Genomic DNA, 13,203 nt, shown 5'->3' with positions numbered 1-13,203 from the left:
CCTTACATCTTTGAATACAAACATATTGCATAATAATAATGACAGCTACATACTTAAAGCAACTGTCCCAAGTCATGACCATGAAAACAACATGTAACCTTAGAACTTCTAGGAGATCCTTAAATGTTAATTATTTTCCTCAGGTCTCGCTCCTTGGCTACTTTTTTAGCTCATCTTTATTAGAGCAGAGCTGTGATCTGTGATTACAGCTTAGCTACAATGTCTAGATGAAGTCTGTGGTAGTCTGAGACACGCCCCCTGTCGTATCATTGGCTCCCTGCTCTCTCACTCCGCCTCCGGTGTATGAACCTGTTCCTTTCCAAGGCTGATCAGGAAGCCAGTGCATGGACAGACAATTTCCATTACAGCAAAGGAAGAATGAGGATTAAAGGGAACCTGTCACCAGCTTTGTCATAACAACTAAAACTATGACCTTCATCAGTGCCTGTGCTGCATTCCATAAATGTTGATATAACTCTCTGACTCCTCCTGTATACCCACTTAAAACCTTTTTAATTTCTCCCGCTCTGCATGGAAATCGGGTCGGTCCGGTCCTATGGGCGTGGTTTCGGGCCTGATCAGCTTCTCAAAGGTAAGAGTTCATACACTGGAGGTGGAATACGAGAGCAGTGAGCCAATGAGAAGACAGGGGGCGTGTCTCAGACTACCACAGACATTGTAGCTCTATGTCAAAACTGGTGACAGGTTCCCTTTAAGTAGCCTACAAACGAGCAGTGAGAATCAGACGATTATTAGGTAACTGCCTACCATAGATTGACATGAGTGAACCTTAATAAAGGTCGCTTTACGAACTAGCAGAGGCGTAGCTTGAAGATCCTAGTCCATTGTGAGACAACCAAAAGCATCAAGTGTAATTACAATAATGCGGATTAAAAATATATATTAAAGGATTTTCCACTTCTGTCCATTTTTTCTTCAAACAAAAGAGAAAAAAAGTGACATGGTGTCCGACTGTAGGACCCTCAGAGATGTAGCTTGCTTCCTTACAGGACTACCACAGGGAAATTATCCCCAAGAGCTTTGTCTCACCCTCCATAACGCTACAAGGTTATTGAAGACAACCTGTCATCAGATCAAAAGTTGCCAATTTTCGCTCCCATCGTATTATGTGGTAAAACTGAGCTGGTAACATGATTTTTCCGGGTCAGTAGGAGGATGGCGATACCGAACTTGCATTATTTGTTTTTATGTGTTAGTGGTTAAAAAAATTCAGAACTTTGGTGACAGAAACAAAACTATTTTTTTTTACATTTTCTCAGATCCACAACTTTTTTTTTTTACTTGTCCATGGATGGAGCTATGTCAGGGATTGGTTTTTTCCTGCTGCTTTGACATTCTGGCAATTAAATGATTTTTTTTTCTTTTTGAGTTTACAGGGAACCCCAAACTATTTATATGTGCATGTAAGTCTTTCAAAGACAAGTCCAGAAATACCTTTACACATCCAGTCCATTACTGAAAAATCAGCATTTCAATTGATATGCAAATGGCTATGGTGAATCTGAAGCCTCTGTCACTCCAGCTCTATTCCCGCCGAGCGACGCCTCCTCCTGCTTGTAAAAGTATTGCTGGACTTGTCTTTGAAAGGACTATATGCGTACATAAATAGTTTGGGGTGTGAAATCCTGCTGACAGATTCCTTTTAATATAATTTTATATTTTGATCGGACTTTTCTTTATTTTTTTTTGCTTTATTTTTTAGTCCCTCTATAAATTTTAATCTGTGATCATTTGCTTGCATGTTCTATATAAAGCAATACTACAGTATTGTAGGATATAGGACTACTACTGATCTAAGACCAGCCAGCTGGCACGGTTGGTGACGGAGCAGGTTCAGCTCCGTATATGCCTGTCATTGGTGGAGGTCGGATCTCAGGGACCACTACCAATCTCAAGAATAAAAAGGGGCCGTAGCACGGATTTAGCACTGTTTCTCTTTCAAAGTTTTCCTTATATACAACCACCATATGTGTGGTTAGGGCAGTGGTCCCCAACCTGTGGCTCGGGAGCCACATGTGGTCCATGATATGTGGCTTGCGACTGTCTGCCAGCATGGTGCACTACCACCAGGTCTAGCAAACAGCTATGAAGAGCAGGTCTCCAGATGGTGACTTATGAGTAGCCCAGCACAGACGAGCAGATCTAATTGCACATATACTGGCTTTGGGGGCTTCAGAGATAAGTTAGGTCTTTTAAGCTGGCAATACGATTATACTGTACGTGATTGAAGATGGATGGGACAGTGTGGTGGGAGTGCTGGCTGAAGGTGGGTAAGGTAGGAACCCCTGGATTTTGGTATACTGTCTCATTGTGATTTCTGTGGAAAAGCTTTGACTGACATTATACCGGCAATGGGGACTCTGGGCGTCACCACTGTAATGGGGGCAAGAGCTGGATGTGGTTTGCGACCCTCTCTGAGCTCATTGTGGCTCGCGACTCTCTTTCAGAGCTGAATGTGGCTCTCAAGGTCAGAAAGGTTGGGGATGACTGTATTAGGGCATATGGACATAAAAGGGGCACAAGATCTTCCTCTATGGATCTCGAAGTAAGAGTATCCCTCAGTCTGGTTAACCCAGTCCATCTTTGCATTATGAAGGCCTCCTGCAAGGGGACTATATGATCCAAAAAACTTACCACGGCAATAATAGCTAATCACTGGGGTGTAATATCAGGACCCATAGATATCAGCTGATCGTTGGCGTGGCTATGTTTAGGGAAGGGGCGGTCTTCAATGTTAGATTCCTAACAAATAATACCATGCCAATGAATGATGTAAATGAATGATACAATCTGGAATGTGAAAATTACATAGTCATGAGAGGTATAGATGACCTGACATTCCTCTCCTGATGAGCAGCGTATTACGGTGTTACTGGGAATGGTAGGTGTGCATGGCGCATCCCACACATTGGACCTTTAACATGACTTTCCTTCTTAGTAAGCGATGAGTAAGACGACAGGTAGGGAGTTGTAAATACTTTGAGGATGCGCAAGTGCGGCACATCATGGTGATGTATATGGCTCACATTCATGGAATACCTCCAGTGGGTAGAAAATCTTCATACCTTTTTTGTTAGTATCCGGGCATTGGTTTTATCTAGAAAAAGACAAAAAAAAAACTGATAAGGACTTTGTGCGGCTACGATAAAGTCTGAAGTGCAGAGTGTAAGTGTACGAGTCAGATTTTATGACATATGTAAGTTATGTAAAAGATCGATCACAATATTACGTTATACGTCAAGACAGCAGTGAATCGGTCTGCAGCGAAGGACGTCTATTATTTTTATATATGGCATAAAAATGGCACACTAAGACTATGTTCACACCATGTTTTTGCCCTACTCGTAATGTGCATGTCAGGAAAGGTCCTAACGTACACGGAGAACATGTCCATAAAACGCTATTGCCAGACAAAAGCCAAAAAATTATTCTAAGCTGATGTATGTTAGTATACCACAAAAAATATTTAAAAAAAATTAACACCATAATAGATTTAGATTACTCTTTTATCCATCCTGATCAAAAACCAAAAAATGGACCAGCACCTCTGAACAGAATAAAGCAAGTGTGAACAGGTGCAAGCTGCCGTGACTGCATAATATACAAACAAAAGAATACAGCAGCACTCCGTAAGCTCTAAGATGTATGCAAATACTGAATATAAGAAATGTGATAAAGTTTCATTAGTATTATGTTTAGGGTCACATAAAAAAGGTCACCTTGCCGTGGTTGATGGGCACACATGAATTGGTAAATTTATGAGCTAGGTACCTTCATTTTTATAAGTATATTCTATGTAGCAGTAATGCAGTTCAAATATTCAATGTCTGCATACATCTTAGTGCTTACAGAGTGCTGCTGTATTCTCGTTTGTATAAAATACTGACCAAATACTGAACGTGTGAATGTGGCCTTACAATCAGTCTGCAAATGAGTTTCTAGCTTGGCTTTCATCTCTGGTCATGTTTCAAGGCTCGTTATTGGATCGGACATCATCTTACAGGAAGGTTACCCCTCCTAGGTGGTACTTGTAAGATGGTCCTCTCGTAGAATTAAAGAAACTAATTTGCATATTTTCGCATACCCATGGAGCATTGCTTGCAAAACTTCATACACAGTTGGTCTCTTTAAGAAAAAAAAGTCCCCCCCCCCAACCCCTGTGGGGGACAGGTTGGGACAGGCACTTTTTTTTCCCTTAAACCTGGCCCTTTCTGTTGCATACCTTAATTTGGACATATTCTTCTCTTAAAGCATTGCCACTAGTGGAGACAAAGGAAGTGTAACTTACCACTCCAATCCCCCAAGAGTCGCCACCGGACTGGAAGTGTTGACGCCCTTGTCCATCAGTGACATAACTGCTGAAGCCAGTGACTGGCTGCAGTGGGCAGATTACTGCTGAAAATTACATCAACCCACCATAATGACAAGTCCTGTTCATCAGTCAGCTGACCCATAGTCAAAGAGCGACTTTGGCAGTTACTGGTAGACAGAACGCCATCACTTCCAGCAGGGCTGTGGAGTCCGTGTCCATTTTGGTGGAGTCGATGTAAATATTTTCATAAGAATTTGGGAACGTTATGAAATGTCCTATAAATGTCTGTTCTGTTCCTGATCTAAGGGTCTTGGCTTTTAGTTGAGATGAATCAGTGCTGCACTTTATGTACATGCTCAGTAGTGAGGCAGGGCTGTGGAGTCGGAGTCGTGGAGTCAGGGAAATTGAGGAGTCGGAGGTTTGGCTTACCGAATCCACAGTCCTAACTTCCAGTCCTGGTGGAGAGAGCTGGAGGATCTGGTAGGTAGCACTTCTTTTGTTTCACATCTACCTTATCTCTTTACTGTGCCAAATTTTAAAAAGTCCTGAAAAACTTAATACTGTAGTTGGTAGGCCACCTTTTGCCCACTTTGCACCTTATGTACGGGCAGTGTAGAAGGAAAATTTGTGACTTATTTCCAGACTGCAAGACTCAATTATATATACAAATCAAGCCACCACTAATTGGGCATCCTTAGTGATGGGAACAACGTCAATCAATAAGTTATGTAACGTGTGAAACTTTGAAGGGATAGGTTATATATCAGAATAGTTAAATAAAAAAACTTTAGGAAAAGAATGAAATATGGTCCATATTGATGATTTGAAGTTAGCATGACGGATGTATAATGATTGGGGTGAGTGACTTTCTTACATCTTATAAAACATTAGCATTCTCGTTATCAGCAGACATCTCCGGATTGTTTTCTCGCGTTCCTTTGAATTCCAATGTCATTGTTAAGCCTTTTAACTGTATAAACGTGACGGGTGTTGCGGAGTGCAAGTGAGCACTAGCTTTAATTTGTCCGAGTGCATTTCCAAACTCTGATGTCAGCCTTGATCCACGTATTTGTGTTGAAGCACGATAGATCATGGAAAAAAAACATTTCTCGTCTCACAATTAGATCTGACATAAAACCACTATTGCCCGTGGCGAATTAGAGTCAAGATCGGCTGCGTTCGGTGATGTTTTGTTAGTTACGGACATCAACTAATTTGCCTCGCTTCGCCGCGGGCACAGTCTCCTCTGACGCTATCTAAACAAATTATCCTAAGCTTGGTGTGTAAATGTGGCCCTCTGCCTGGAATATCATCAGGTGCTTGTAGCCGGTGACTATTTTGCACATTTGAAGTTGTATAACCAGAGCATGGAATATTTGAGATAGGTGGAGGCATGCTGGAGAGAGAAAAATGCTATAGGTTGGATGCCAAAATTCCATCAAAGGTTCAGAGATCTGCAGAAAAAGAAGTGTTTTTTGATCTTTAAGACTGCTAATAAAAGCAGAGCCAGCTTTTCTTAAGCTCTACACTTCAGCAAGTAGCACGTAAACTACATAAAAAATTGTTTTCTACTTTAACCCGACGCGCACTGGATGGACGAGCTAATCTATTCACAGCATGCAAAAGAAATATCTCACCTAGCAAATAAGCAACCTAAAGCCTTAATTCTAAGGAGCCGAGCATGAATTCGGGAAGTGGAGTCCCATTTTGGATTATATATTAGGGAACTGCTCATATAGCAATTGCTGAATAATGGGTATAGCACAGAAACAAACACATACAACCAGACTGAGCCTGCTAAGGTATATATGAGCACTGAATACAAGAATCTTAAATTGCACAACTGATATACAGTACAGACCAAAAGTTTGGACACACCTTCTCATTTAAAGATTTTTCTGTATTTTCAGGACTATAAAAATTGTACATTCACACTGAAGGCATCAAAACTATGAATTAACACATGTGGAATTATATACTTAACAAAAAAGTGTGAAACAACTGAAAATATGTCTTATATTCTAGGTTCTTCAAAGTAGCCACCTTTTGCTTTGATGACTGCTTTGCACACTCTTGGCATTCTCTTGATGAGCTTCAAGAGGTAGTCACCAGAAATGGTCTTCCAACAATCTTGAAGGAGTTCCCAGAGATGCTTAGCACTTGTTGGCCCTTTTGCCTTCACTCTGCGGTCCAGCTCACCCCAAACCATCTCAATTGGGTTCAGGTCTGGTGACTGTGGAGGCCAGGTCATCTGGCGTAGCACCCCATCACTCTCCTTCTTGGTCAAATAGCCCTTACACAGCCTGGAGGTGTGTTTTGGGTCATTGTCCTGTTGAAAAATAAATGATGGTCCAACTAAACGCAAACCGGATGGAATAGCATGCCGCTGCAAGATGCTCTGGTAGCCATGCTGGTTCAGTATGCCTTCAATTTTGAATAAATCCCCAACAGTGTCACCAGTAAAGCACCCCCATACCATCACACCTCCTCCTCCATGCTTCACGGTGGAAACCAGGCATGTAGAGTCCATCCGTTCACCTTTTCTGCGTCGCCCAAAGACACTGTGGTTGGAACCAAAGATCTCAAATTTGGACTCATCAGACCAAAGCAGATTTCCACTGGTCTAATGTCCATTCCTTGTGTTCTTTAGCCCAAACAAGTCTTTTCTGCTTGTTGCCTGTCCTTAGCAGTGGTTTCCTAGCAGCTATTTTACCATGAAGGCCTGCTGCACAAAGTCTCCTCTTAACAGTTGTTGAAGAGATGTGTCTGCTGCTAGAACTCTGTTTGGCATTGACCTGGTCTCTAATCTGAGCTGCTGTTAACCTGCGATTTCTGAGGCTGGTGACTCGGATAAACTTAGCCTCAGAAGCAGAGGTGACTCTTGGTCTTCCTTTCCTGGGGCAGTCCTCATGTGAGCCAGTTTCTTTGTAGCGCTTGATGGTTTTTGCAACTTCACTTGGGGACACTTTCAAAGTTTTCCCAATTTTTCGCACTGGCTGACCTTCATTTCTTAAAGTAATGATGACCACTCGTTTTTCTTTACTTAGAATTTGTATTATGGCAAGAAAAAAAGCAGCTAACAGTCTATTCAGTAGGATTATCAGCTGTGTTTCCACCAGACTTCTGCACAACACAACTGATGGTCCCAACCCCATTTATAAGGCAAGAAATCCCACTTATTAAACCTGACAGGACACACCTGAGAAGTGAAAACCATTTCCGGTGACTACCTCTTGAAGCTCATCAAAAGAATGCCAAGAGTGTGCAAAGCAGTCATCAAAGCAAAAGGTGGCTACTTTGAAGAACCTAGAATATAAGACATATTTTCAGCTGTTTCACACTTTTTTGTTAAGTATATAATTCCACATGTGTTAATTCATAGTTTTGATGCCTTCAGTGTGAATGTACAATTTTCATAGTCATGAAAATGCAGAAAAATCTTTAAATGAGAAGGTGTGTCCAAACTTTTGGTCTGTACTGTATACACTGCTCAAAAAAATAAAGGGAACACTTAAACAACACAATGTAACTCCAAGTCAATAACACTTCTGTGTAATCAACATGTCCGGTTATGAAGCAACACTGATTGTGAATCCATTTCTCCTGCTGTTGTGCAAATGTTTTTTCTACCGAAAACTGGTAGAAATGATAGGAAATTAGCAAGACAACCCCTATAAAGGAGTGGTTCTGCAGGTGGTGACCACAGACCACTTTTCTGTTCTCATCCTTTTTGGATGTTTTGGTTACTTTTGCATTTTGTCATTGCTCTCACCCCTAGAGGTACAGTAGCATGAGGTGGTGCCTACAGTACAAACCACAGAAGTTGCTCAGGTAGTGCAGCTCATCCAGGTTGGCACATCAATGCGAGATGTGGGAAGAAGGGTAGCTGTGTCTGTCAGCACAGTCTCCAGAGCATGGAGCAGGTACCAGGAGGTAGGCCAGTACACCAGGAGACATGGAGGGGGCCGTAGGAGGGCAACAACCCAGCAGTAGGACTGCTACCTCGTCCTTTTTGAAAGGAGGAAGAGGAGCCTTTCCAGAACCCTGCAAAATGACCTCCAGCAGGCCACTAACATCCATGTGTACGCTCACACTGTCAGAAACAGACTCCATGAGGGTGGTATGAGGGCCCGACGTCCACAAGTGGGTGTTAAGCTTACAGCCCAACACCGTGCAGGGCGATTGGCATTTGCCAGCGAATAACTAGATTGGCAGATTCCATATTGGCGCCCTGTGCTCTGCACTAATGAGAGCAGGTTCACACTGAGCACATTTGACAGACATGACAAAGTCTGGAGACACCGTAGAGAACGTTCTGTTGCCTGCAACATCCTTCAGCATGACCGGTTTGGCGTTGGGTCAGAAATGGTGTGGGGAGGCATTTCTTTGGAGGGTCGCACAGCCCTCCATGTGCTCGCCAAAGATACCCTGACTGCCATTACGTACAGGGATGAGATCTTCAGACCCATTCTGAGACCAAATGCAGGTGCAGTGGGCCCTGGGTTCCTTCTGATGCATGACAATGCTAGGAATCATATGGCTGGAGTGTGTCAGCAGTTCCTGCATGATGAAGGCATTGATGCTTTGGACTGGCCTGCCTGTCCCCAGACCTGAATCCAATCGAGAACATCTGGGACATCATGTCTCGCTCCATCCACTAACGCCACGTTGCACCACAGACTGTCCAGGAGATGACTGATGCTTTAATCCAGGTCTGGGAGGAGATCCCACAGGAGACCATCCGCAACCTCATCAGGAGCATGCCCAGGCGTTGTAGGGAGGTCATACAGGCACGTGGAGGCCACACACAATACTGAGCATCATTTCCTTGTCTTAAGGCATTTCCACTGAAGTTGGATAAGACAGTAATTTGATTATACACTTTGATTTTGAGTATCATTCCAAATCCAGACCTACATGGGATATTAATTTTGATTTACATTGATCATTTTTATGTTTTATTGTTCTCAACGCATTCCACTATGTTATGAATAAAGATTTGCAACTGGAATATTTCATTCATTGAGCTCTAGGATGTGGTATTTTAGTGTTCCCTTTATTTTTTTGAGCAGTGTGCATATTACAAAATTTAGGTACTTAGTGTACAATTTCATCAAATTTTGTGAGCCACCTGCCAGCGACAAGGCAACCTCTTTAGATTAGTACCTACACAATCAGACTTACCTTTTCTGGGCCTAATCCTAAAGGGAATCTGTTACCAAGTTTTTGGTACCCCATCTAAGATCAACATAATTTTGGGCTGAGACCCTGATTCCAAAGATGTGTCACTTACTGGGCTGCTTGCTGCAGTTTTGATAAAATCACTGTTTTATTTGCTTCAGTTCTAGCAGTTCTCTGAGTTTAAAGTTTGCTGAGCTCTGTATAACTCCAACCATACCAACAAATGGCAGCTTTCTGTGTACACTGTGCATAGGCAGAAAGCTGCCAATCACTAATGTGGGCGGAGTTATACAGAGCTCCTGAATATGGAGGAATACCTGGCAGCAGGCTTACTAGTCCTATAGTGATAATTTCCTGCTGATAAAGCGGATTTTATAAAAACTACAGGAGGCAGCCCAGTAAGTGACACCTCTGGAATTAGGATCCTTGTCTCTGTATTATGCTTTTCTCAGAATACTTGGCTAAAACCCAGTGAGAGATTCCCATTAAGTCTTGTAAATTGACAAAGTGGTGCCCTCCATCGACAGGAAGAATAGGCCTTGTCACCAATTCTCCTTCCTTGGACCACTTTTGGTAGGTACTAATAATTGCATACCAGGAACACCCCACAAGATCTTTATGCTTGCCCATTGTACTTACACACAAAAATTGTAAGGCTCGTTTTGAGCTTGCCAAAAGACAAGTGAGAGATTCCTCAAATTTATAGAGGAAGGTTCTGTGGTCAGATGAGACCAAAATTGAACTTTTTGGCCAAGGTAAACGCTATTTTTGGCACCAAACCAACACAGCTCATCACCCCAAAAACACCATCCCCACAATGAAATATGTTGGTGGCAGCATCATGCTGTGGGGATGTTTTTCGGCAGAAGGGACAGGGAAAATATGAGTCAAGGGGAAGATGGATGGTGCGAAATAGAGGGATATTGTTGAGCAAAACCTGTTTCAGTTTGTCAGTGATTTGAGACTGGGACAGAGGTTTACCTTCCAACAAAACAATGACCCAAAGCATACTGCTAAAGCGACACTCGAGTGGTTTAAGGGAAAATGTGTAAATGTTTTGGAGTGGTCTAGTCACAGCCCAGACCTTAATCCAAATGAGAATCTGTGGTCTGACTTGAAGATTTCTGTTCACCAGAGGAAACCATCTAACTTTAAGGAGCTGGAGTAGTTTTGCCTTGAGGAATGAGCAAAAATCCCAGTGGAAAGCTCATAGAGACTTATCCAACGTGACTTGAAGTTGTAATTGCCGCAAAAGAAGGCTCTACAAGTATTGACTGTAGGGGGTGAGTAGTTATGCACACTGAAGTTTCCGGATATGTTATCCTATTTGTGGTTTGCTTCACAATAAAAAGAAAACCAAATGTTCACAGTTGTAGGCATGTTCTTTACATGAACTGATGCAAACTCTCAAAAAAACAGTGAAATTCCACTGTACTTTCGCAATCCACTGTAAATAATGGCAGACGTGTGGATAAATGCAGTGCACTTGCCAGCCTGGTGCAAAGATTTCGCTGCCGCTAGCCAACTATGACCCTGTCCGTCAAGTATCGGAAACCACTCCTAGTTAAACACTCATGGGGGGTTTGATAGGAAATGTTGGTTTAACGGGCCTTCAAATGTATCAGCGATAGAGAAACAACGAATGTCAGATCAATATTTTCAGACTAATGACTTTATATACATTTTAATCTTTTGTGGTTAAAGGAAAGCAATTTGCACCATGATATTGCATTAGAGACCTGCATTTTATACTGCTCACGTATATTCTAGGTAAATGCTCTGTTTTCGGTTTAGGCGATGGTGCCCTTTAAGAATAGGTGAAAACCTAGATCAAACATTAAAAGTTGAAAAGAAGAAAAAATGGTTAATAGGCGGCCAGCCTGGCAATGAGGTGGGAGGCTTCCCGGTGCCAGGAGGCAGATTGCTGCTATTTACATAAGTAATAAACAGAGCCTGGTAATCACAGAAAGCATCAGACTGCTCACTTGGCACCTGACCTCTCTCTTCTCTTCAGATCATGACATTGCCGGCACAGAAAAAGCGGGGCGGGCGGGCGGACTTAAAAGAACCAATTTAACAAGATCATATAAAGTGCAGACCAACTGCATAGAAGAAAAGATAAAGAACTATGCTGGGGAGATGAAGAACTATACGGATTTCTGAGCCGCAGATAAAACTATATTTAGAAGATAAAGGAGTAGATTGAAATCTAAGATGTAGAAAAATACCCACAAATATATAATAAAAAAAAAACCCAGAGAGGTTCCTGCATTCATCCCTCATTAACTACAATGAATACAGAGGATTTATATGGAGTGTGGGAACAGGGGGTGCAGTGGGGGAACTGGCGGCCACCGGCTTACAAGGTGTAATGAATTACCAGTATAGTGATATCCTCACTATAAATACTAAAAATATGGCGTTATTGTTACCATATACATTCTATATTCTGTGCAATGCTGGAGGTGTTTTTATACACACATTATGACATCATATGGAGTAAATAAAAGTCCTATACTACAATGGGTATTATATGAGGACCTTGCAAACAGGACACTCCTTCAATACTTTATATGCAAACCAACCAGAACTTACACAAAAGCTTTAAAAGGCTATGTACCTTTGCACAGATATTTTTTTATTATTGTTTATTTCCAAAGTGCAAAGTTAAGCAATTTTCTAAATAGTCTTCAATTAAATATGTCGACCATTCTGCTGCTTTTATCTTTTATCTTGTGGAGCTCCTGCTCAACTCTTTGCTTTTCCTTCACTCTGTAATAAATCCCCCTTCACACGTCCGTGTTTCCGGTACATATGGCATCTGCTTTCACATGTACACGTCACATGTCCGTTTTATTTACGGCAGCACAGATGATAACACGTACCGCGCACACGGATGACATTTGTGTGCCACGTGCCGGTATAGAATGCAGAATAAAAATTAAAGATCTATAGGTGTTAAAGATGTGCAAAGACAGAGATAGATGATATATAGATATCCGTGAGGTATATAATTAGTGCCTTGCATGTGTAGCTTACTGTACATGTATTAACCTAACAAATGAAAAGAATGATGTGAGGTTCCCCCCTGTTTTTGATAACCAGCATAGGTAAAGCAGACAGCTGTGGATTTATACTATAAGGCAGGGAAGGTCCATGGATACTGGGCTCTTCCCAGTCCGTAACCGCCCCAGAAGTGGCATATTGATGCTTGGGGTTGATGTCAGTTGTGAATTGTCCAAAAACACAGCTGAAAAGTTAAAAAGTGAACCTGTAAGAAACTTTCATGTCCATAAATCATTTATATGACTGTAATCCATTAAATGATAAGCCAGTTTATCCGTTTATGGCCAGAAAACGCTGCTTCAGCCGTGAGAAATTGTGTTTTTAAGTTGTTTCTTGAAGTACATAGGGGTGTGACCAGCTTTCCAGTATCTACCTGTACCTGATCTGTCAATCAGCCAGGGTGCTGCTAGCACAGAAATACAGCAAAGGCTGAGAAGCTAGAAGTGCATCATCTCGCCCCAATGCACTTCCAAACAAAACTTGTAATTTCACGCAGCAGGAGCATAGCTTTGGGGTCATAAAGGGATCAACAGGCTTATTAAATACAAATAATGGTTTTGTGGTGGTGGGGGATGTAGTTGTAAACGTTTCTGACAGGTTCTCTTTAAGGATTACTGCATCTT

General features: G+C 41.9%; 1 protein-coding gene across 1 annotated transcript in view; it reads right to left on the bottom strand.

Annotated features, from left to right (window-relative positions):
- MICU2 (mitochondrial calcium uptake 2) overlaps positions 1-13,203 on the bottom strand; it is a 312,841-nt gene that overhangs the window by 95,929 nt on the left and 203,709 nt on the right. Inside the window, exon 3 of the mRNA XM_073662237.1 lies at positions 3,087-3,118. Coding sequence (XP_073518338.1) covers positions 3,087-3,118 — 32 coding nt within the window. The remainder of the gene's footprint in view (positions 1-3,086; positions 3,119-13,203) is intronic.

The sequence above is a fragment of the Phyllobates terribilis genome, unplaced genomic scaffold (assembly GCF_046119375.1).
Source record: "Phyllobates terribilis strain yellow unplaced genomic scaffold, ASM4611937v1 Scaffold_2__4_contigs__length_985480577, whole genome shotgun sequence".
Lineage (NCBI taxonomy): Eukaryota > Metazoa > Chordata > Amphibia > Anura > Dendrobatidae > Phyllobates > Phyllobates terribilis.
This window is presented reverse-complemented; position numbering and strand designations above follow the sequence as displayed.